The sequence below is a fragment of the Seriola dumerili genome, unplaced genomic scaffold (genome assembly GCF_002260705.1).
Source record: "Seriola dumerili isolate Sdu_G_001 unplaced genomic scaffold, Sdu_1.0 BDQW01000160.1, whole genome shotgun sequence".
In the NCBI taxonomy this organism is placed as follows: domain Eukaryota; kingdom Metazoa; phylum Chordata; class Actinopteri; order Carangiformes; family Carangidae; genus Seriola; species Seriola dumerili.
In genome coordinates this window covers 332,062-356,685 of record NW_019174415.1, presented here as the reverse complement: position 1 = coordinate 356,685, position 24,624 = coordinate 332,062, and the positions used below count along the sequence as shown (strand labels likewise).

General features: G+C 39.2%; 3 protein-coding genes across 4 annotated transcripts; 2 read left to right on the top strand and 1 right to left on the bottom strand.

Moving 5' to 3' along the window:
- Nucleotides 1–5,681: 5,681 nt before the first annotated feature.
- LOC111226483 lies at nt 5,682–13,121 on the bottom strand. 2 transcript variants are annotated; one of them, XM_022751660.1, is made up of 10 exons: nt 10,930–10,971; nt 10,708–10,799; nt 10,546–10,588; nt 8,568–8,716; nt 8,306–8,438; nt 7,884–8,156; nt 7,475–7,789; nt 7,228–7,388; nt 7,023–7,139; nt 5,682–6,591 (listed from the first exon to the last, which is right to left on the bottom strand). In XM_022751660.1, exons 3-10 carry the CDS (start codon nt 10,583–10,585, stop codon nt 6,412–6,414), a joined length of 1,368 nt encoding a protein of 455 aa, XP_022607381.1. In that variant the 5' UTR covers nt 10,586–10,588; nt 10,708–10,799; nt 10,930–10,971; the 3' UTR covers nt 5,682–6,411. The 2 variants fall into 2 exon arrangements, with proteins under 2 accessions (XP_022607381.1, XP_022607382.1); XM_022751661.1 differs by lacking the exons at nt 10,708–10,799; nt 10,930–10,971 and adding an exon at nt 12,792–13,121.
- On the top strand, nt 12,680–17,784 carry LOC111226482. Its single transcript, XM_022751659.1, has 10 exons — nt 12,680–12,729; nt 13,117–13,174; nt 13,774–13,904; nt 13,980–14,115; nt 14,653–14,937; nt 15,125–15,439; nt 15,520–15,701; nt 16,434–16,535; nt 16,652–16,750; nt 16,840–17,784. The coding sequence occupies exons 2-10, from the start codon at nt 13,123–13,125 to the stop codon at nt 17,056–17,058; spliced, it is 1,521 nt and encodes a 506-aa protein (XP_022607380.1). The 5' UTR covers nt 12,680–12,729; nt 13,117–13,122; the 3' UTR covers nt 17,059–17,784.
- A 470-nt stretch (nt 17,785–18,254) lies between these two features.
- prpf19 (pre-mRNA processing factor 19) lies at nt 18,255–24,388 on the top strand. The gene is made up of 16 exons (XM_022751672.1): nt 18,255–18,422; nt 18,627–18,776; nt 19,441–19,517; nt 19,966–20,107; nt 20,257–20,330; nt 20,436–20,501; nt 20,608–20,649; nt 20,773–20,847; nt 20,957–21,032; nt 21,135–21,244; nt 21,401–21,556; nt 21,688–21,757; nt 21,843–22,016; nt 22,294–22,376; nt 22,866–22,971; nt 23,155–24,388. The coding sequence occupies exons 1-16, from the start codon at nt 18,404–18,406 to the stop codon at nt 23,250–23,252; spliced, it is 1,518 nt and encodes a 505-aa protein (XP_022607393.1). The 5' UTR covers nt 18,255–18,403; the 3' UTR covers nt 23,253–24,388.
- Nucleotides 24,389–24,624: the final 236 nt, after the last annotated feature.

The window sequence follows — 24,624 nt, the reverse complement described above, 5'->3', positions numbered from 1 at the left end:
TTCTATGAATATCGCGATAATACTGTTATCGTGAATTCTTTTGGTGGTGAAAATCTCTTGACAATAAAGATTTAAGTGGAAACACTCTGGAGAAACATTAACTAGCCCAAGTAACACACTGGGAGAGCCACTGTTCGTCTCAACCAAGGTTTCATTTGGTTATTGTGATTACAATATAAGACATCCCACTTTGGTCAGTGCACAGAAGATGAAAAATACTATGGACAGTTCACACCGACCAGCCGTAACATTTAAACAGGTAACTGTTGTGGCTGATCCGTGTATGTTAGTGAGAGTGTGTGTGTGTGTGCGTGCGTGTGTGTGTGTGTGTGTGTGTGTGTGTGTGTGTGTGTGTGTGTGTGTGTGTGGGCGGGCGGGCGTGCGTGTGTGTTTGTGTATTCTCAGACTGATATAGCTAGCAGGTCATACCTTAGAATATGCAGGTGGCACATTCACTGTAGGAGGATTGTGTATCTGCAGAGTGAAGAGACACATAACATATAAGTAGTGGAGAGGGACGAGAACAGACAGAGCTCAAGTGTTGAGACAACAAGAGAGGAGAACTTCTTTCTAAGAGCTGCAACACACACTTACCAACGGGCCAGTCGAAGCTCGAGGAGGCTGAGCAGGGTAGTGTGTCCTTGAGGGCCGACTGAGTTGGTTTGGCCTCGGTGCCACAGGCTCATGGTCATTCTGCAATTTGGATTAAACAGACGCACAATAGGAACGTATGATCTCAACAGCAGGACCTTTCACTCTTGTACACACACAATGTTTAAAGTGACTTTAATGAGTTCACCTCATGGTAACGCACAGCAGGTCCAGCAGCCACAGCAGCCGTCTCGGAGCTGTCCTCTTTGGAGGAGGTTTTCCCACAGCAGCAGCTCCTCACGCAGCAACAGCAGAAAATTGTACCGAGGACAGCACCAATGGCAATAACAAGGTGAGATGGCTCATCCTGTAGAGCTGAAACAATAAGTCTCTTAATCGATTAGTCCACTGGCAGAAAAGTGATTGATTAATTCAGTGATTTGCAAGAATGTCAAATATTTGCTGATGTCAGCCAAGGAACTTGTAATGCAAATTTTTTCACAATTTATTACAATTATAGACCACAAGATTATTAAGAAAAAACAGATAAATTGAGTGGAAATTATATTAATATATAAATATTACCAGACTGTAGATAAGTATAGTGTATATATAAGATATGTGTAAGAGCTGGAAAAGCTGGAATACTTTTTATGACAAGGTGCCAATTCAATAACGGACACTTCTAAATCACAAAGTTACTCACACTCCATATACAGGTGCACCACCAAGGCCTTGTCATCATCCTGATCTCTGACCTCAAAGTGTCCACTGCATGACATTTGGAGTAACTCTTTTAAAATCCCACATGGCTTTAACAGCTCAAACCCTCCACAACCAAAGTCACCCAAATCCTCCTGCAACCTGCCTTCACTAACTATTTTTGGCTTTCTCAGACCATCGTTCTTGTCTGGAAAGTAGTAAATGTTGCAGGAGCTTGGTTCCAGATCAAAAGTGAAGCGGAGTTCTTGACCAGGATTCCGTGTAAAAGACCTCGTGCTTTCTGGAAGAGAAGATGCACAAGACAGGAGGATATTAAAAAGCGTCTCCATCCAAAATCGTGAGTACCAAACACTCATCCTATGCAGTCTTGCTTCTTGGTGTGAAGTTCTAGTTTTGTCTTTCACACAGCATGGCAGCTGTGATCAGCTTAAAGGAACAGGTTTATTAGAATAAATGACATTTTGGGAAATACACAAAAACTGTCAACAAAGGGAAATTACCAACCTGGCTTTGTCTAAAGGCAACAAATTCAAACTATAGACTTGCACATAACTCCCCAGAAAACAAAAAAAAACCCCAACAAGACAAACAAAACAAAACACTCTCTGAACTGCGTGTAGGATGGCTCACACCTTTCCGACGTCATATAAGACGGTCTGTGTCCAACCATCTCTGTAAGCCTCTGAACTTTCCAAAAATCAGATTTCACACTCGCTTCACGTTGTGATTGGGCAGCAGTGAGAGAGGAGCCAGCTGGTAGGCGACTTTTGTTACTTCTGGACAGGCTGTTTCCCCATTTTTAGTTTTTGTGTTAATTTAACTGTCTCCTGTATCTTCTTACTTATTGTGTAGATATTAGAGTGGTATCCATTTTTTATCTAACTCTCAGCAGGAAAGCAAATAATCAAATTTCTCAAAATTTCAAGCCATTCATTTCAATAAGAGTGCTGCAGGAATGAGTCCTAAAACCCAGAAATTATTTTAGCATTTTTGCACTTCCAGTTCCCTCGTCCCGAAGTCGATGGGTTTTTTGAATGGGTTTTTGGATAGATGCCTGAAATAAGACATTTTCACGTTTTACTCTTTCAGCTTTTTGTCGAGGGAACCAGTGTGACGCTAACTTCCAGTTTTGCCCTACAAAAATATGTCATCCCTGCAGCACACTATTTATGTCCATTACAATAGATTCCAATAATGATAAATTTCATGTGCTCACATCAGAAGGGTCTTTTCCAAAATATTGTTACATACACTCCTTCCATCTTGGTTTGCACATCGTTCTTCCGTCTTTTAACTGAAGAAATTACTGTTTGAGAGACATATCTGGGAGACAATCAGTGAACTACAATGAATTTAGACCAAAAGCTGTGGCAGAGGCTGGCTCGTCAGGCTGGTCAATGAGTGAGCGTACATATGGATGAACGGCAGAGAAGTGGATTATGCTGAAGGAGTGGTCTCTAAAGACATTTTCTGATGCTTTTAAACTCAGTGAATCGCAGCTGACAACAGCTGCTGTACTTTGTGAAGGATATAGGGTTAGAGTAAGCTAGTAAGTTATTTGAAGTAGTAAGGAAATTGATTGTTAAGTATTCACTTTAATTCAGTTATAAGACATGATCGTGTTCAGTCTCAACCTTAAACAAGTTGATCCAAAGTAAAGTACTGACACTAACACAAATAAAACCCTCAGCTGACAGTCTCACAGTTCATACTATGTTTACTGTTAATACTTTAGAGTCCAAAGAAAAGGTCTTGTCTTGATACCTATGGCAATTTACACTTAAATGTTTTAAACCAAATGACCAAAAAGCAGTGTGACAGTCACAGTTTCTTGACAAAAAGAAGTGCCAGGAAAGGAAATTAGCTTAACTAAGAACTAGGAGGGGTCCTCACCTGTCACCTCAATGGTCGTTGTAGACAGTATTTTCTGATCTTTGTCACTCATTACGTAGCGGCCACTGTCTCTCTGGGTTAAATTGCTTATAACATAGTAGACACCCATCACTTTCCGCCTTCTGTCCTCACTGGGTAGAAGGTCTTCACGTTTCCACAAGATCATCCCATCTGAGCTGTACTTGGGGAAGAATGTGATGAAGCGAACCTTACTATGCAGCCTCATCCTGTGTATTTTCCCATACTCCTCATTGTAATTTGAGATGCCTAGAGAGTCCAACCGACAAAAAACAGAGTACAAACCTTATGAATGCATGTTAACATTGCCTGACATCTTTTGAGCCCTTTTTATACCTTGTTTTTCTAAATGATGAACATGCACCTATATTTCTGCATGATTCATTTCCTTATGTTTGACTAAAATGCATTGAAATGTCAAATCTGGAAGAACTTTTAAAGGTTCTATATGTGTAACATATCAGGGCAAACTGTTGGTATACTGATACCACTGGCTGTTAAGTGAACTGCAGTCAAAACAGTGACATGACACAAACAGGACTGAATATGACTGACTGGCATCTATGCTATATATAACTATATACATGAGACTATAGACTATATTTGACTCTGGAGGTATGGAGATAGGTCTGGCTATGCAAGACTATAACATTATGTTTTTATGAAACAGGATTTATGAAGCATGATATCGTTATCAGCTAGTAGTAATGTTGTAATGTTACTGTATAGGTCTGGCAGTGAGTGGGGGACAACAATAATCCTACACTAACATCAGTTATAAACAGATGATAGGAGTCGGATGAGTAATGTTTAGAGATAAAGCACAAAATCTCCGGAAAACGGACTCCAAACTTTCAAAGCTAATGTTAGCTGGTGCTGCACACTGTTGGTGCTGTAGAGGAGTAGAGGAGACAGGGTGACCAGATGTCCTCATACTTGTTGTCCCACGGCCTGACAAATGAAGATGATGTTTGGTGATGCAGATGTTTTACTTAAGTAAAAATAGCAAGTGTTTTTAGCTAAATGTTGACTATTTAAAGTACCTAAAACGACCCCATTGAGTGTTATATTATGGAACCCCAAGGCAAGAATTTAGTCTAATATATTTTTTGCACAAATGATTATCTTGTGCCACATAATAATAAATAATAAGAAGAACATTATTAAACATAGAAACCTTTGAGGACTCCAGGAGCTCTCCTATTAGTTTTGTTGCAGGACAAATGACTAATTCATGATCTTACATAAATCCAAGCATACATAGCTCTGTATATGCCACCAAACTCAAAACAGTGGGTAAGCAGTTCCTTTAAAGCAATGATAATGCATATCTTATAATTTGATCATGCTTTTTCAATATAAAATCAGAGTAACTAACCACAGCTGTTAAATATATAGTGAAATAAAATATTTTCCTAAAATAATCAAATATCTATACCTCAAAATTGTACTCTTTATAGTAAATCACCAGAGATATAATGATATAATATCACTGCTGAATCTCTTAGAAGCAGTCTCCTTCTAGGAGGGTTCATTATTTTTACACTTTTACTTACCCATGCTGACAGAGGCACCCAGCAACAGCAACACTAGCCTCATTTGCGTGATTAAAATACAAACCCCGAGTCAGTATCGATCACGATGTTTACAGTTCTTCAAGACTTTTCTTCCGAAATAGTCCTGCCAGTAAAAATACTTCAATACGTTCACTTTATTAAAACAGGAGATGCACAATGCACATATTCGCTTTGTACCGTTATTATAGTCGTTATTTGACCGGGTGGGGAGCGCTGTCTGAGCCCGCCCAACAGGGCGTTACCGTGGTGCGTTTAAGTACTGTCGGAATTGACTGTAGTTGATCTTTCTATCAAGTCAAAATGTTGTATTTGTTTAACCATGCTAGCGCCAAAGCGTCAAGGATGGTGATGTCGGTCCACCACCACTCATTTATGATCCACAGACAATGAATCCTAATAATTTTGATTATATTCTGACTTCACCAATATGTCACCAAAAACAAAGCTGAAAAAAAAAAAAATGAAATCAGATTTGTTTATTTTTCCTTCTTTTCTCTCCCATTAATCATCTCAGAAACCTTGAGGTTTAACTGGTGTTCCTGTACATAAAACGGTATGTAGCCCCGTCTCCAGCAGCTATAGCATCAACAAGCTGCTTACAAATCGATGCTTCAGTATTAATCATCTAATGATGTTATATATAATAATATATCAGTCCGATGCACTAAACCAGTAGTTTTGTTTTAATGTATTAATTACATTTTGCTGGCCCCATGCTGGATACGTCAACTCAGACCTCATAAATTATTGTTCCAATGCAGTTTCTGCCCTACTGCAAATTTTCTCTGGGCACTATTCAAGAGGCAATACAGGATACTCGCAGTATAGTTGCACGTCTTTACATATAAAGGAGACAAACACTTTACATTACAAATGTCACAATTTTAAATATATTTCATGATTTAATGACCAAGGCACAAGAGGAGCTTACGGAAAAAGCTCCAGCGTACATATATTCCACAAACATGCGATAAGAACTTACTCTTTTTACAAAGTGTAAAACATATCACACAAAAGGTAATGATAAAATCCACACAGACGCGTTGTGCAGCTGATGGCACATGATAAATGTGTGAAACAACCATATAAAATTCATACAGTATTTAACAGTAAGTAAAGCTGGTAATAGTGGCATAAATTGCTAAGTGTGGTGTTTTGATCTCCATGAGTGTTGAAGTCAGTTTGAGTCTCCAGTCTCTAAAATCTGCTACACGAACTCATTTTTAGAATCTCAACAACACATTAATATGTATATATTTATGGCAAACACATTTATTCCACATCATACAGATAACCTATAGTTCACTCTTGGACCACAGCACTTAAGTAAGCCTTTTTCTCTAGTATCCAAGAAAATTGGGGAAAAAAGGAAAAGAAAAGCCTAAAACTAAATTTATCATTAGAAGGAATTGACTTAAAAAGATTTCTGTCTTGGTATTACTCCTAGCGCCCACTGCTTTGCTCTCAACCAAGACCTTACAATGAATCTTGAGGATTCAAGAGTCAAGTCTGTGTTACTGTGCGTATTTGACACAATCAAATCAAGGAGTGAAATGGCTGTGTTCCATGTGTGAATTCAACCCTGCATTACTTGAATTTTCAGCGCTCCTTACAGAAAGTTGAGTTTATCCGAGGTATAAATGTCACAGAAAGTTGAGTCTGTGCCGAGGGGGGCAGCAGTGGAAAGGTTCAGTGCTTTCAGGTCAAACCTCGGCGCAGGGTCCGAGGAGAGACAATCAGCGTCGACTGAGGGAGCTGGAGCAGCTCCCTGACCTCCTTTGACTGCAGCCTGGAGAAAGCAGTTAACAAAAAATAAAGGTAAATGCATTTGTTAATGAAAAATATTCCACAAGTTCAATGAGTGAAATGAGTCTGACTTTAAAGGACATAAAATCTTAGAATGACTCTATTTTTCTTTATAAAGATAACTGGATTTATGTCATGCATTTAGAGGGAATTCTCAGTATGTGTACCTCGGGCTGAGGTAAAGGTAAGAAAGGTAAAAAGGTAAAAAAAAAAAAAGAAATGCAAATTTAACGGGAATGGAAACATTTTTTCCAATATCACTTTGACAATTCTGTTTTTTTTTTCATTCCTGTTTTTTATTTTCAACAATATCTATCTATCAATATCTATAAATGTATAAATTAAAAACAACCCCACCCCCCCAACCCTGTGGAGGTGCAACCCAAACTTTGAAAACCTCTATATAACACCTACTGATGGCCCAAGGAAGGTAGTCGTAGGGTGTGTAGACACATGGTGATTCACTGGTTGATAGGAGAAAGCTGAAGAAGATGCAGCAGAGGTACTTGGGCCTGCTGGTTGACTTCTATCCTGTAATTGGAATAAGGATAGTTAAATAAAAAATAGCAACACATATTTCAAACAGTTGGTTTAAATGCACATTTGAAGAAGTACTTACATGGTAATTTGTAGCACATGCTGCAGCACTCTGAGGAGCCGACTTGTCCCTTTTAGAAGAGCTCTTTTTGCAACAGCACTTTCTCACGCAGCAACAGCACAAAATCACCGCAAAGATAATCCCAACAATAATGGCAACATACACAAATGTAGGAGCAGCTCCTGTAAGTGCGCAGAGATGTTGACATATCAGTAACAATTTTTTAACACATCTATCCTCCTCTAAAAAAAAAAGAGGTATTCCTCACCTTGCTTTACGTCCAAATTCACAGTCTGGATCAGGTTGCCTTGTGTGTCTCTGAAGTGAAAGGTGCCGGAGTCTGCGATTTCCACAGGATCAATTTCTAAGCCATTATGCAAGACAGTAAGCCTCCCCATAAAATGTGTATGCCATAAGTTCCAGTTTTTTTCTCTGACCGGGTTGCCTGTTTGCCTCAGTCGGATTTCGGGTTCCATGTCCCCCTTATATGTAAAAGTCACATCCCCCAAGGTAAAGGTAATAGCCGCAGGATATTCAATAAACAGGGGCTCGTTCACCATTGGATCGTAGTATCTATACCACTCTGTGTTTGATAAAGAGCAGATTGTATCAGAACATTTAATCAGATAAACAACATATAAGCTCACATGCAGCTTCTATCAAGTTCCTACCATCACCTTTTACTGAAAGCTTTTTCCTGTCCAGCAACATGTTGTCCTTTCCCCTGAAGTTGTAGAAACCGCTGTCTGCTTGCCTGAGATCGTGCATCTCCCAGGCATTACTATACACCTTTACTCTGCCTTCCTTATTGGTTTGAGGGTCGGTGCGATTCCACATGACCTGTGGCTGGCCCCGGCTGCGAAGGGGAGTGAACTCAAGGAATTCAGCCTTTCTAGGAATACGCCAGTAGAACAAAGACCCATAATGGCTGTCATACTCCTCAGCACAATCTGAAGAAACACATACAAAAAAAAACAGCATGGACTTAATAATAATGCACATAGCTAATAGAAATACCTATTTCCATTTGATGAAAGAGAGCCTTTACATATAGTAGAGTATTGTATACAGTAGTGTAGTGGTATTGTAGTGTTCTCACCATTAATTGTCAGTTCGATAATATCGTGTAGTGCAACACCATCCAATGAGATAGAAAAAGTTCCCTCATCTCTTTCAGTCAAATCTATCAAACGAACTGAGATATAGGAAACTTTAAGGCGTGGGTCCTTTGCCTGAATAGGTAGACAATAAAGACAACAAACATTTACCGGCCCATTCATGATTCATGATCTGAACAGAAGCCAGAGCCTGCCTTGAATGGAAGTCACAGCAATAAAATTGCAGCACCAGAAGCTACTCACCTCCTCTTTATCCATCAATAGCTTCCTGGACCCCCCTTCCTTGGGAGTGAAGTACAGCTGTCCACTGAAAAGAGGGGGTGAATACTCTGATGGTATTTTAAGATTACGACCATAGCACAGATGTTCCTCCGTAATAGCAGCGGACGAACCTCCAATCAGAAAGATACAAGTGAAGAAAAGACAGATGGAGGAGAGAATATTAAAGTAGAGGTAGAAACAAGACATCTGAGGACATATGGAAATCATACTTTAAACAACTACAGTACATATAATACCAGAGGTATTTGGACTTGAGTTTGAATTATAATTTTGTCAGTGCTTGAATTAAATAATAGCTGTGGATGCATGAACCAACATTTTTGCATGTTTTTGTTTCCATTTGTCTCCACAAAATAATCAATGATGACACTATAACACAATTGGTACAAGTGCAGACACATTAAAAAAAGTTCCAGTAACCAATAAATATGTATGGCTGAATGACCCTATGACTACAGCTAAATGCAATTTTCAATTTCAACAAAAATCTGGAACAGCAAAAAAAAATCATATTTTGAATGAGAACTACACTTGTTACTGGGTCATTCTGTGTCAAATGAGACAGAATCCATGAAAGTGGTTGCAGCACTGTCTCAGATTTTGTTCAAAGTTTCAACAATATTTATTTTATTGTTACCTCCTACGAGTGAATGTTGGTTACATGCATCCTATGTATAAATTGAAAACATCCTTTTTTAAGAGGTGCGATTATGCGATTGCGTGCAATTACGTTTTGGACAGGGAACCTTACTTGAATTGTAAGCCTACGGTATTTAGTTTGTCACTATACTTATCCTACATACGTTAAAAAAATAAGTGGTGGGTGTTTATTCATAAATATAATGTAATCCTGAAATACATAAATACATACATGAAGCAATTTCGAGGTATGCCTACATTTTTATGTTCCTACCCCACACACTATTTTGGTCCTCTGAAAATGACCAAATTATGCTACAATGCCTTGTTTTATTCATAATAATTTCTGGTTCATTAGTCGTACAGACCACAAATATTGGCACAAACGTAACAAAAGGTTGTATTTGCAGAAAAATAATGATTGATATCATACTGATGCAAAAATGTGGGTTTGTAGTACCCTCAGTATCACACTCGTTTAGGAATTTTGCACTTTTCTTCCAAATATAGGGCCTTATAAAAATAAAATGGTGTGCAGTACAGGGTTTTAATGGTTTTGGCATACATGTCTTCCATCCTACAAAGTTTGGTGAGACTAAGAACAAGGAACCTGTCAAGATATTGAAGGCCAAACACGGCTTCCCAGATAAGGTGTTTTTGAGACAGTGCTTTAGCAATTTCATCTGATTTGACATGGAATGACCCTGCTAACTAAATAAGTGAACGAATGAGTGAAGAAAAGGGTCATATATGTGGAGAAATAAATACGTAAATAAAATCAAATGAAAAAACTTAATTATCATATTATCATTTATTAAATTAAAAGAGTGACATATAACATTATAAAATATAAAAGAGGCTTAGTACCTGTAAATTTGATTTTCATTAAATCTAACTGAGTTAATTCTTAGAATTTTTTCTCTCATCTTTAATTGATCTATTTCAACTCAATTAGGGGGACACCAGCTAAGTCTATTTGTAGGTTTGAATATTACTGGGAAAATAAAAATCCTACAAATAAAAAAAATCTTGAGGTAACTGTAATACATAATGTGAATGATGTTTATTAATTTAATACACATTAACAGATTAATCTCTCAATTGCTTTCTAGATCTCTTGATAATTTTTTCATGTATTTGGAGTTTGTTTTTGTTTTTTTACATTGTAACCTTATACAGAGCCCACAGGCTTATGTGGAGCGCCGCTTAGACTAAACTGTACATAAACCATATGCCAAATATTGTAAAGCCTGCATTGTTGCATTTCTTTTGTAGATTTGTTCAAATGAGCTCCACTCACCAATGAAGAGACTGGAAACTGTCATGAACAACAGTAACATGTCCTGCAGAGAGAAGAAATGTTCCCTAACATGTTTATCACAGTCGAAAACCCCAGAAAAAAACTCAACATCGAGCAGGAGATTATATACAAAACCAACTGTCAGACAAGATGTCTACTCACTGCGAAATAATTACGGTTTCTTCACTTTTGTTTGTGTTAGTACTCCTCCAGGACGGACTGTACTAAGCGAAGGCGATGTTGCGTGCTACACACTCGTTGATAAAAGCAAAACGAAAAAACGTGAAAGGAGTGCTCGAGAGGTTCACTCGGCGTTTAACGCTCGAGAGTTTGAGTTATACTGTGCGAGAAAGTATAAGTCACTATTACTAATTACTAACTTACCACTACCACAGTCCTTGGAAAGCTTTTCTCTTTCAAGCGCTCTGACAATTACTATTCTACCTAGGGCGGGGTTACTCCTATTACTTGTATGGTGGCCATGAATCTCAAATCACAGCTACAAATGGGAAAACACAACAACAACAACAACAACTCACAAAACAGAAACTACAGCCACAAAGCAGAAAGCATTAACTTCTACTCAGGTGAGTATCAAGTATCACATATGCCTTTCATCAAAATGATCTCTGATGACATACGGCAGTGCTCATGTTTTCAAGTGATAGCAGCCTTTACTTCTAAACAAGGCAGACTGAGTGTCCATCCAATCAGCAACAAACCTCAGCACGTGTAGGGTTCCATTTGTGCCAAAAATATGTCCACATGCACACTGTTTGTCTATTTGTTTTCTTGAACTCAACTTCAGTTGTGACAAAACTACACTACAGCTACATTAGCCGTTAGCTTGGAGAAAAGAATGGCCTCCATGTAAGTGTATCTCTGCAAACAAATTGAGTGTTTGTCCACACATTTGCTCAACTGAGAGTTCAACTGAAATGAGAAATCGTTTCGTCTCATGAAGTGATTCAGTTCACTTCATTCATCCAAAAGATTTGTACTTTGGAACAAACAACAGCACACCTTCAACCTTGCATGCTTAGCAATACCTCCTCTCTTGCCCCACTCAACATGTCTCACGTACATTCATCTTGCAATTTTTGCTCAGCTTTTGTCTTTTTTTGCATGTATTAAGTGGTGGTGCCAAGCTGAGGTGTACTTTTGTGTTGGGGCCCCTAAATAAACAACATGATTAAATGTCTTAGAATGGAGAACAAAACAGTTTGTATTAATTTTCTGATTCTTGCTTCCTTTCTTTTTTTGTGCAAAGTGCATGCTTTTTCAGATCAATTTGGTTCCACTCTGATGAGGCACCACATTTACCTATGTTTTTGATTTTATTTTTTTTTTTGTAAAGCACATTGAGCTGCAATTATGCATGAATGTTGCTACACAAATAAAGTTTATAATTATCATTATTATTATTATTATTATTATTTACAAACCAAGTAAATTGCAACACAGATACATTTCCAAGATCAAAATGATTGTTCTGCGTTAACTTCACAGATGCCAGGCCTCGTGATTTGTAATGAAATGTAATTTAGGGGGTTGTAAAATGTAAAATTACTTTTTTTAAAGATTTGCATGTTGGTTGGGCTGTAGTTAAATAAGGGAAATTACACATTCATAGTTTCAATATGCTACTGAACCTATGGTAGACCTGTTCTTAATTGTTATGATTCCATTAGTAAGGTCACCAGTGGAGGAAGTATTCAGATCTTTTGTTCAGACAAGTGTAATGGTCTTCTGTGATAACAAAATACTAAAATTGAAATACTTGTTTTTATATAAATAAAAATCAAATTTAAATTTAAACTTCAGTACATTTCTCTGCATGAAAAGGATCCGTGACAAAGCATCTGCCCTCATGTTTCTGCAAATTCCTGAGGAGTCATTTCAGGTTTAATCTTGTCGCCCAGCCCATCATTGAGTATCCCACTATGTAACCGTGCACTCTCTTGCGCTAATAGCGTATTTACACTCAGGAACAGGCAAAAAGAAAATTATGTAACATGGGATGGGATTTTGCGTATGAGCTGCTGAGAATACAATTTACCCATCGTCATAGCTAAGAAGGGGAGCAATGCTCATGCGCGATGTTGTCAACCTCTTACCCTCGATCACATGAGCATTCACAAATACCAAGCTGTAAACTTCATTTTCGCACCACACATCCTGCAGGTGAGATTCAGACTGGCTGCGCCACAGACTGCGTAATCATTTGTACATTATCAATAACTTACGGCCTAACGTCCCGCTGTGTCGCTGTAAATGTTGTCCATGTTGGGAAACATTTGTGACACCCGAGTGGACGTGACTTCTAAGAGCGGACAAGGCGTTGTGGACCAGACAGCAATAGCCCTTTTTGGATGTATCCAGCATGCATCGCTCTGCAGAGACATCATCACAGTTGTTTTGGGGCTCCCCCCTGTGTGTCTTGTTGATTGAGGATCGCATGTCCCGCGGCTGGCTGCTTGTTTTCAGAGGAAGGTGCATGACAATCGTCAATCGTGTGTGCATCTCTGGCCACTGTGTTTATACATGAAAGAATCTGGTCTATCTTTACAGGGGAAGATGTCCTTCTGTGTCGTACTCACTACCCTTTTTGCCCTTTCTCTTGCTGTGGGTGAGTTCTTGAACATAATTTCAGTACCACTTTTTATAAAGACACCTAGCCTATTAATTAATGGCTTCAATAATCGTTATAAGCCACTCCTCAGGAAAACAACTCTTAAAATCCGTTTGGTGTTTATCCTGTTGTGAGGTATATAATGTAGATATTAATGTTAATAAATTATCAACCAATAGTTATTGGTTTCTCTATTTTTGATAACATACATGCAGTATACAGTTTTGTTTTAAACATACAGACTTAATAAATACAGGTTTCTCGTTTTCTAAGAAGCTGACAGTGATTAAGTCATGTGCAACTATCAATGTAAATTCCATTGTAGGGGAGACCTAGGATGATTGTAACATTTTTGACATTTCTGTCTGTATCTTGGAGCACTTTTAAGCCAGTGCGTTCAAAAAGTAGTACAAACTAGTTGTGTGTCTGCTATTAAATGGTGTGAGTGTTATCTAAACAGAAAATGCATGGTTTAGTCTCAAACACAAGGAGTTAGTTGTGACATATCCTGGGCTGGCCACATTTCATCACATATCCTTTGCTTATGAAATATATTCCCAGAAGAGGTTGCTGATTTTATTTTCCACTTTTGACAGCTGAAAGAGAAGACGTTCAGACGGTGTGTGCCGGAAAAGAATTTCGTCTGCCAGTGTACTCGACATCCAGAACAGTGACTTTTACACCAAACCCTGAGGGACCAAAGCGTGTCTTGCTGGAAAAAACCACAGTGAGTGGAAGTGTGCCTGTGCTTTGTGTTTTGTTATTGTGTGTACAGATTGTCTAAACCTATTTACAACTGCAGGTAAAAGACCCACGGTTCGAGTGGACAAGAGATAAGATGTTAGTCCTGAAAGAAGTAACTCATAGTGATCAGGGACTTTATGCCATCAAACTGTTCTCTGGATTCACCTACGAGACTGTTCGTCTGATGGTTTCAGGTATGATAGTTACCACTCTTTTGTAAGTCTGTCCCTGGTTTTCGTTATGATCCAGAGCCAAATTATCTTTAAATTGAATGTATAATGTAATACCAATGCATTCATGGAAAATACTCCATCACAAGTAAAAGCCCCTTGTACAAAATCCAACTCAAGTAAAAGTTTGGACGTATTATTATTGTATTTCAAGCATGAAAGGTAAAAGTGCTCATTCTGCTTCATTATTGGACTGTTAATGCTGATGCATGAAAGTGTAATCATTTCATTGTTGTAGCTGAGAAGTGGAGCTAGTTTTAGCTTCTTTATATACAGTTAGACCGTGTAGTCCAGTGGTTCTCACGTTTGGGGTTACAAAATGAATCAGATGGACAATTTTGCAACTCTGGGCCTAATCCAAAAGTAACCGGCAACTATAATTAACAGTGCAATATTTATCTGTCAAATGTAGAAGTACAAAGTAATGTTGAATACTCAAATAAAGTAGTAATAGTACCGCAGATCTCCTCTCTAATCTCTTACTTCTTCAACCTGTTTCAGAATGCATTAAGTCCTACAACAGAAACTATGGGGAGAACTTTGAGCACAACATCCCTGAACATGGCTCCCTGCTGGAGTTTTCTCCCTGGGTTGCTTCACCTGAGGTCATGCCCATTGTGCTTTGGAACCGGACAGACCCTGGAACCAGTGATGCGGGGCGGGGACGGCTGCTGCGGGGCGGGAAGGTATGGGCGGCCGAGAGAGTGACGCAAGTGGACCAAGGCGACTACACTGTGAGAGACACACATGGGAAGGTGCTGTCCCGCAGCACCCTCACTGTCCACGGTGAGACAAAAAAAAATCACAAGAGGATGAGCACTTTAAGAAGCTGACTAATACATTTCTTTAACTTTAGGATCAATGGTAATGGTTATATTTTATCTTTCCCTTTCCGTTTGACACCCTCTCATACCTTCATGTTTCCTTCATTCCCTACTCCTCTCTGTGTTCATGATCCTGCATATGGATGCAGGGCACTCCTTCAGTGTCACCCGCTTCACCAAGGAGTCTCTAAATCTGCCCCTCTTTCTTCCTGTCCCTCATGCCCACCTCATTTTTACCCCCACCCGAAATCCTGATGAATCCTCCCCACGGGGCCCTGTGCAGCTGATCCGTGAGGGCCACATAACAGACCATGACATCCGCTACAGGGGCCTTATCTCCCTGGGCAGGAATGGTAGCATCAATGAGGTTGTCATAGCGAGGCTAACCTCAAGGCATGATGGGGTGTATGAAATCAGAGATGAAGATGGCAACCTGGTGTCCTCCACCATCTTGCAAGTGATCGGTGAGTATCTAGATGCTTTGCTTCTCCACAGTATGTTCCTCCCAATATCTGCTCCACTTCTGCTTTTCTAATCTCTTCAGAAAAGGGGGGCAGATGGCGAGCACTCCTCAAGTCCATCACTGTCCCTTCTGGGATGTTTCTGTCACTGGTTGGTGTCATCCTGTTCTTGAAGCGCTACCCATGCTGCAGCCTGTCGCGGATCATCGCTGGCCTCAGAGGGAACCGCACACCACCAGCCGACCCTCCGAGAGTGGACATCCAGGTGAAGGAATCAGGAGAACCACATTACTCTACACTGACATACCATAGCTGCATTCATTTATACTGTACATTTTGTTGCATATATTTTGGTAATTTTGTGTATATACTGTTAAATCCCTGCTTACTATCACTTCTCAATTGGTTTATTTTTTATTCACTACAATTCTTTGTCTCTATATTTGTCTGTATGTTCTTTTGCCACTGCTTGCACTATCTGGAGATGCCACTGCATTTTTCTGTGCTGGTACTTATTATGTGTAATGATTTTGTTGTTCAACCTGATCTTATTTCATCTAGTGGCCCTACCAGCTGAGACAGCTGTGTGTATAGGAAAATTAATCTATGAACACCATACATTTTTTAATTTGCCATGGTCTAAAAATAAGTCCATTATTTGCTCAGTTTAACAGCTAACCACAGTGATAAAGTAATAGTAATAAACTTAATTTGTGTAGCACTTTCCTTAACAGAGTTGCAAAGTGCTTTCCAAGGAATAAACTAAAGTAATGATAACAGCAAATTACTTTATATGGTGCAGTAAATCGTATTATGTTATTCATGAATATATTCATGAATCATATGCAGGCACTGGGTTTCACACTTAATGTCCACTGAAAATCCTTTGTTTTTGCGAAAATTCTGAGGTTATTTCAAACTTTGTGTGTGTGTGTGTGTGTGTGTGTGTGTGTGTGTGTGTGTGTGTGTGTGTGTGTGTGTGTGTGTGTGTATACAGGACTACAGCCAGCCCAGCCCTGAGCCCTCAGGCTACTACAGTCACTCTCAGCAGCCTGTCACACCAAGAAAATTGACCCCAAGGACCAGTCCTACACATACTGTAAGGCTGATTAACTGAATTAAATGAGTTGGCAGGTTTTGCCTCTTTATTTAAAACAGTTAAATTGTGCTTTGTGTCTGTGTGTATGTGCCATATGTGCACTGCTGTGTTTCTAGGGTTATACTCCAGTTATGGTTCGAACTGTGAGAGCTGAGAATCAGGAAACACACAGATTAACAGCTGGGAGCTCCCCTAGTCGTAACTCAATCAATGAGGTAATACAGCACTACACTCCAGCTGTGAGTATTTGTATGTCACAGACCAAAATATTTTTTAAACATATGTCTTCATTCCTTCCTTGCAGAATACATCTAATGAGGAAGAGAAAAATATTTCCTTTTCAGTACCTGGGGCTACAGATTGCCTACATTTCTTCGAGGACTGTGTTCAATTCCAGATCAAGAAAGATGGAAATAAGGAAAGGTGGAGCAAATCACAAGAATACTTTTCCACACTACCACTAGACACAGACATTTCTGAATCCTGCAGTGTTTACACTTCGGATAAACTGAACTTCTTATAAAAAAAAACAAAAAAAACAAAACAAGAGCATTGGAGCTGAAATGAGGAAAGAAGAAATGTGAGGTGTGGAGAAACAACAGTTTTGGATTCTCCAATGGAAAAGAAAGATTTCTCCTGTGCCTTTTGCATCTTAGTGTAGTTCTAATGGTTTGGTATCAATATTGCATGCAATTTTTTCATGTAATTTTACTAAAGCATGAGTGGAGCATTAGCCTTCCTGAAATCTCCTGCTGTTACCTACCTCCAGACCCTCAGGACCAATATTTCCTGCACTGTATTTGCTGAGTGTCTGCACCTGTATGTTTGTGTGCATAATAGGGCTATGTAGACAAAGCTATGATACAAATGTTTGCGAAAGGGAATTTTTAAGCACTGTACCTACAGTAACGTAGGTTTATTTGAAGTGGTTTTCTCCATCCATCGTGTTAATCATTCCTCACTGCAACAACAATTAATTATCATGTTAAATGTCTGTTTGTTTGTTTGTTTGTTTGTTGATTTTATAATAACATAGTGCATTAACCCCTAAGGTAATTGTAGTAATGGTTATGTGAAATGTAACATGTTCCACCAAATATTGCAATAGCCTATTGATTTGTTAACTTTGTGCACAGGATAATATCATTGTCACCACATTGTTTTAATGACAAAAGAGGCTGGACTGCTGCTTTTGCTATATCAAACTGTCATCTCTTAATCAATAAAATTTATCTTTAACACACATTGATTATTTTCTCCTCAATGCCGTTTGTTTGGCTGTAACTAACAATTATTTTCAATAACAGGTATTCTGTGTATTATTTTTGATGAATCTTTAGTATGTAAGATGTAAAGACAAAGGGACAAATGGCCATCACAAGCTGCTAAAGCTCAAGGTGACATTAATTGCTTGTTTGTCCACATGACAGACCATCAACCATAGATATCCAACTTATTTTAACTGTAGAAAGCTGCTTATACTCATATTTGAGAAGCTGTAAACAGAAGAAAAATATATGTATTTTTGCTTGATAAGTGGCTTAAACGATTAAAAAACAATTGTCAATTTTTTTGTCATTAAATTTTCAGTCTGTTGACTCATAATTTCAGAGCAAATTTTTAGTGCATCGATCAGAGCAGTGTTGTTGTTCCGTCGGTAGGGGACAGCGGCGCACTTCTGAAGCTTAGACACTGGAGGAAGTCGTAGAAGAAGAAGAAACCCGGTTGTAGCGGCAATGAAAGGACAGCGTGCTACTTCCAATTTGAGCAAAACATAAGGAAAGTGTGCATTAGTGCTAATACATATTGGAGAACTGGGCGAGTGTTAATCATTATTTACACGAAATCCTTCGGACTGCGTCGGGACTATGTCTTTGGTTTGTGCAAGTAAGTGAAGTTGATTTAATTGAAATGACGGAGGTAGTGCAGGTTAGCTAGGCACCGCGCTAATGCTACTAGCTAATGTAGCTAACGTTAGCGGCCACGCAGTGCCGCCTTCTACTTGTGATAGTTCACCGGTCTTATCAAGTAATTTTAATTTTGGTATCATGTGGTTTTTGAAGCTGTAATTGCTTTTTTTCTTTCCCCCAGTCTCCAACGAGGTGCCGGAGCACCCGTGCGTCTCTCCGGTGTCCAACCAGGTGTTTGAGCGCAGGCTGATCGAGAAGTACATCGCGGAGAATGGAACGGACCCGATGAATGGGCAGCCGCTGTCTGAGGAGCAGCTCGTAGATATCAAAGGTAAACTGGAAGCAAGCTAATGAAATAAATACTCAACCCCCAGTTTATTATGAAACCTTACTAATGTAGCGGCCCTGTAATAAAACATCATGGAAGTTGTATCTGAGGTGTTGATTCATATTTATGTTCACTGTTCACTAATGAGCCTGAGGTTTGGGGGTTGCATTATACTGAGACGTGTATTTAATATTTTCTCTGCCCCACTTATATCAATGAGGATACACAAACTATGGGAAAGCTTGACATTCATGAAGTATTGTTAATTGCATGTTGTAATATAAACCTGTAGTAGTTAAGCAAGTTATATTAAATTAACTCGCCCTTATGAGAAGGCTTTAACAAACTGCATCTGTGTTCATCTGTTGTAACCTTCAACTGTGATGTTTAGTGCTTTAACAAATATTTTCATTTTGGATTAAACTGAGGATTGGCCTATTGATTAAGTGCTCAGGTGATCACTTATTTCAACGGCTTAAAGGTATGTTAGGACAAATATCAGATATTGTCCTTGCTCTTGCCACTAGTGTGCATTGTTTGACTTGCTACTGCTAGTGTCCCTGAAACAATCACAAATCAACATTAATAATCAAGACTGCTGTGACATGATTATTAAGAATGAGAGGCTGCTTATTCTGAACATGAGCAAATTTTCTCTTCTCTTTAGTGTCCCATCCTATTAGACCAAAGGCACCATCAGCAACAAGCATTCCTGCCATTCTCAAGTCCCTTCAAGATGAATGGGTAAGTGTTGTTAACCTTAAGGAGTCACAAAGGAGAACAACAAAACACCTTCATACTTTAAATGTGACTCAGAATTACTGTTTTAAATGAACAGCTGGCATTTTTTTTCTAGACCATTTTCTTTTTACCAGTATTCTTAACGGCGAGCACCTTAGGTGGAGTCTTCCAGTCTTTCAAATAACAGTAGCTTTAGTAGAATACAATGCATATTCTGTCTTGACTGAAACAATTTGGTTGCTCTAATTACATTGTGCCATTGCTCTTTTCCTACCTGACATACAATTCACCAAAAGAATTAAAAGATGTTGCTCTCTGGTTGTTGTTGAAATCCACTCTAGGAAGTATGAGTCAAGTTGATAATTACAAAAAAAGATAGTCATTTTTCCTTTTTAAAATATGGATTTTAGAAAAGGAGAAGAGTTCCCTCATCCTGACTTTTCTGTTGTAGGATGCCGTTATGCTCCACAGCTTCACCTTGCGGCAGCAACTGCAGACCACTCGTCAAGAACTATCTCATGCTCTCTACCAACACGATGCAGCCTGCAGAGTCATCGCTCGACTCACCAAAGAGGTCACTGCTGCCAGAGAAGGTGGGTTAACAGCAGTTTTCATGTCCTTACTTTAGGGCATAATTGCAGTTGTAAAGCACATAGAATGGCTTTTAGATGTTCACCAGCTCTCTCCAGAATCTGCTCCACACCATCATGTTTTTTCTTATGGGTGTATTTCCTTCTTATAGCTCTTGCCACACTCAAACCCCAAGCTGGATTGGTTGCCCCTCAGGCAGTTCCTGCCTCTCAACCAGCTGCAGCAGTGAGTTATTGACTTTTGATTTCAGTTGATAAGATACTGATCAGAAATGCTCATCACATCTTTTGCTGTGCTTGCTCCTATCTGTGTTTATTTCTGCCCTCGCAGGGTGCTGGTGGAGAGCCTATGGAGATTAGTGAACAGGTGGGAATGACCCCAGAGATCATCCAGAAGGTAAGACTTTTTCCTCTACCTACATAAATCATTATTTTGCCGTAAGCTTTCCATTTCCCCAGTAGCTCTAAGATGTGTTTCAACATGCCTTTTTTCCTGTCTGCAGCTCCAAGACAAAGCTACTATCCTCACCACAGAGAGAAAGAAGGTATACTTTTGTTTAGCCACAATTTGCTGATTTTTGCTGTAATATTTCAGTGCTGTGTAACTATTGTGGTACTATGTAATATGCTTTCATACTCCTTGTAACAACCTCACTGTACTTCTCCAGAGAGGAAAGACTGTGCCAGAGGAGCTGGTTAGAGCTGAGGATCTCAGCAAATACCGTCAAGTGGCCTCCCATGCTGTAAGTATATATTTCTGTCTGGTTCCCCTTTTCGATCAGGAGGCTGCAACAGTTTGTTCAAGTGATTCAATCAACATACTGTCAACATGCTTTCTTTTGTTGCCTTTAGGGTCTTCATAGTGCCAGTGTTCCTGGTATTCTGGCTCTGGATCTGTGTCCCTCAGACACCAACAAAGTGCTTACTGGTACACTAAATATTTCGATTTTAATGTTTTTGTGATTTATCGGCATGCTAGATCTCATTTGAAACATCTTTCAGTTTATTGACCCCACCTGTGTTCTTCTAGGTGGGGCTGATAAAAATGTGGTGGTATTTGACAAGAACGAGGAGCAGATTGTGGCGACACTTAAGGGTCACACAAAGAAGGTCACCTCTGTCATTTACCATCCATCTCAGGTAACTTCCTTTTTTTGTTTAAAGATGTGAACCAGTCAAAGTATTGTATCTTCAGATGACTGAATAAAAAACAGATTTTGGAGGCATGATCTTTTATTCTTAACTGTTGTCATTTTATTCCCTTCCCTTGTTCCTTTCCTGTCTTTTCCCCTCTAGTCTGTGGTCTTCTCTGCATCTCCAGACACCACTATCCGTGTGTGGTCTGTCACGGGAGGCAACTGTGTGCAGGTGGTCCGTGCCCATGAAGCAGGTGTCACTGGACTCTCTCTACATGCTACTGGGGACTACCTTCTCAGCTCCTCTGAGGATCAGGTGTTTGCAGCTTGAAGAAAATACCCACAGACCCTATATATCAATTAATGACAGAAGTAATGATACGGGCTATCCATTCACTGTTAAAGATTTGCCATCACACTAACTTCACTGTTATTTTTATCCCGCAGTACTGGGCTTTCTCTGATATCCAGACTGGTAGAGTCCTCACCAAAGTAACTGATGAAAGTGCTGGATGTGGTAAGTGACTCTATATTAACAAATGTGTTTGACAGTATGAATGAGCCTTCCTCCAGGTAGTAATGTTTCTGTGTACCCTCTACAGCTCTCACCTGCGCTCAGTTCCACCCTGATGGTCTCATTTTTGGCACTGGCACGGCTGACTCCCAAATCAAGATTTGGGATCTGAAGGAGCGCACCAATGTGGCTAACTTCCCTGGCCACTCTGGCCCTGTCACCTCCATTGCTTTCTCTGAGAATGGATACTATCTGGCCACAGGTGACTACTAACAGCAGTTTTACAACCATTTTTATGTAAAGTTGCAGGAAGCTTTAGGAGTACACTGACCCATATTTCCTTTTTAAAATCCTACTGAGAAACCAAAGAACAGAAAAAGTAGGAAATTTGCAAAACACATTTGTTTGTAGGACCCACAGATCTATTGCTAACTATAGCATCTTCAGGCCTTGTTTTGGCACTAAAGTGACCTGGAGTTGTATATGTACTTACATTAGCTTTATTGACACTGACCTCCTTTTCTGACACTGTTCTCTAGGTGCCCAGGATAGCTCTCTGAAACTGTGGGATCTGAGGAAACTGAAGAACTTCAAGACCATAACTCTGGACAACAACTATGAGGTAAGAAAGGACGGGTATTCCTACTATTAAAGAAATTTGTCGAAATTTGCACTCAGAGAAATAGCTGCGGCATTGAACTCCCCAAAAGTCCTCATCTTTACCCTTTACATTTGTGTCTCAACACAAAATCTGTTAATTAATTTAATGTAGAGGTATTAGGGGGATTGTTATAACTTTGGGGACAACCGTGTCAGCCAGTTTCCACTGCTTTGTGTCTTAATACTAAGCGAAGCTAATCACCTTCTGATTCTAGCTTCCTTTTTAACATACAGACATGGAAGTGGCGTTGATCTTTGCTCTTCTAACCCTTAGCAAGAAAATGTACAAACATATTTAATGTGATATAATTACTAAGATGGCCTAAAGTAAGAGTCTGATAAGAGATACCAACAGAAAGTTGATGGGGAAATATGAGCCTGGCAAGCACACATTAAGTCACAGACTCTCATACCTCTGTGTTTCTGAATCTCATTTATTTTTCTGTTTCAGGTGAAGTCCCTTGTGTTTGATCAGAGTGGTACCTATCTGGCTGTAGGAGGGTCTGACATCCGTGTCTACATCTGCAAGCAGTGGTCTGAGGTCCTCAACTTCACAGGTGAGGGACAAAAATGCCAATCTCTCTTCAAATCAGGTTCAAAAGTCTGTGACCACTTTCTGGACTTTGGGAAAGTGGCCACAGACTTTTGGACCCCACTATGTATCTAGTATTCATGTCATTTTGTATTTGCTGTGAGGAAGTAGCAGATTTTTCACCTTGCCCTTTTCTTTCTTACTATAGACCATACAGGATTGGTGACTGGAGTGGCCTTTGGAGAGAACGCTCAGTTCCTGACCTCAGCAGGAATGGACAGAAGTCTCAAATTTTACAGTTTGTAAAAAAACATACATGCAGAATGGGAGGAGGACAAAAAAGTGAGAGGAGGATAGAGGTCTCTGTCTGAGCATTCACTACCCGTTGGCACAGACTTAGCATAGACCTGTAATTTTTAGAAAAACAAGAAAAAAATCAGTGCTAACTTTGCTTCTTTAGTGTGTTAGTCGTCACATCCAGGAAAGAAATCCCATGAAATTATCTGCTAATTGAAACCACAGCAGCATGGCTAGGATAACAACATGTTTGTTGGCATTGAAATATAAATGATATTAAATGAGATGCAGAAGCCAGTGTAATGTTCCTGTCTGATTTGCCAGCAATTATGATTTTACTGTAGTATTTTCTTTTTGTGTGTGTGTGTGTGGGGGGGGGTCTAAAATTGCTTATAAGAACTCCAGTCCACAGTTGTGACCTGTACGGGGTGTGAAAACAATCTGTTTTGCTTTAAGGTAGACCAGCTTCATTACAGTATCTTTAGGGTAAAATGAAAATAATCTGTATTGAACAGTACATCTAAGCAGAAGATGAACAGATGTATGAGATTCATTTTCCTCTGTGACAAATTTAGTTGTTTATCCTCCCCTCATTTTAATTTTCTGTTTCATTTGTTCCATTTATACTTTTGTCTTTTATTCCAATTGTATATTTCTCGTTACTTGCTATTTTACCCGTTGCACCGCTGCCCTTTTACAATAAAATAAAATATCTTTTGTATTGCCATATGTGCATTTGTCAGATTAAGACTAAGGGCACTGTTGCATCTTCTGAAGGAAATAAAATAATTTCACTTTAACTCCATTTTCAGACATTTCATCAGGTTTCGTAAAATTAAAGTTGCTCATTTTGTAGCCTATATCAGCCTGATGACATTGATTAACGGTCCATTGTTTCATGACATATTCAAGCTACAAATGATTTAAAGCCCCCATCCACTCAAAAATGTGTTTTTCTTGATACTTAACTGTGGTGTTTGAGCTTCACTGTGCAGAATGAGAATGTACAGAGTTAGACACCAGAAAGCTGTCTACATATATATCTGCTTATGGGGAAATGTTTCTGTGCTCACTCTTAAAGCAAGAGTTTAAGCACCCTGCACATGAACATGATATTTGTAATAAAACAACTAGTTTACAAGTCAGTCATTGGCTCAATGTGCAACTAACAAAGAAAGCTGAAATATTGTGTGCACTTACAGTGAGAATGGACTGTTCGGTGCAATAGGAGATATCTTGTCCAGTAGTAGAATTTTAAATGTGATGTTGCATTTTCATAATTTGAATTTTCCACTGGAGGAGGAAGAAAATATGTAGGCTAATGTTACAAAGCCTTAACGAGGTAATTGAATTTTTTACGGAAAACATCAGAGAATGCATT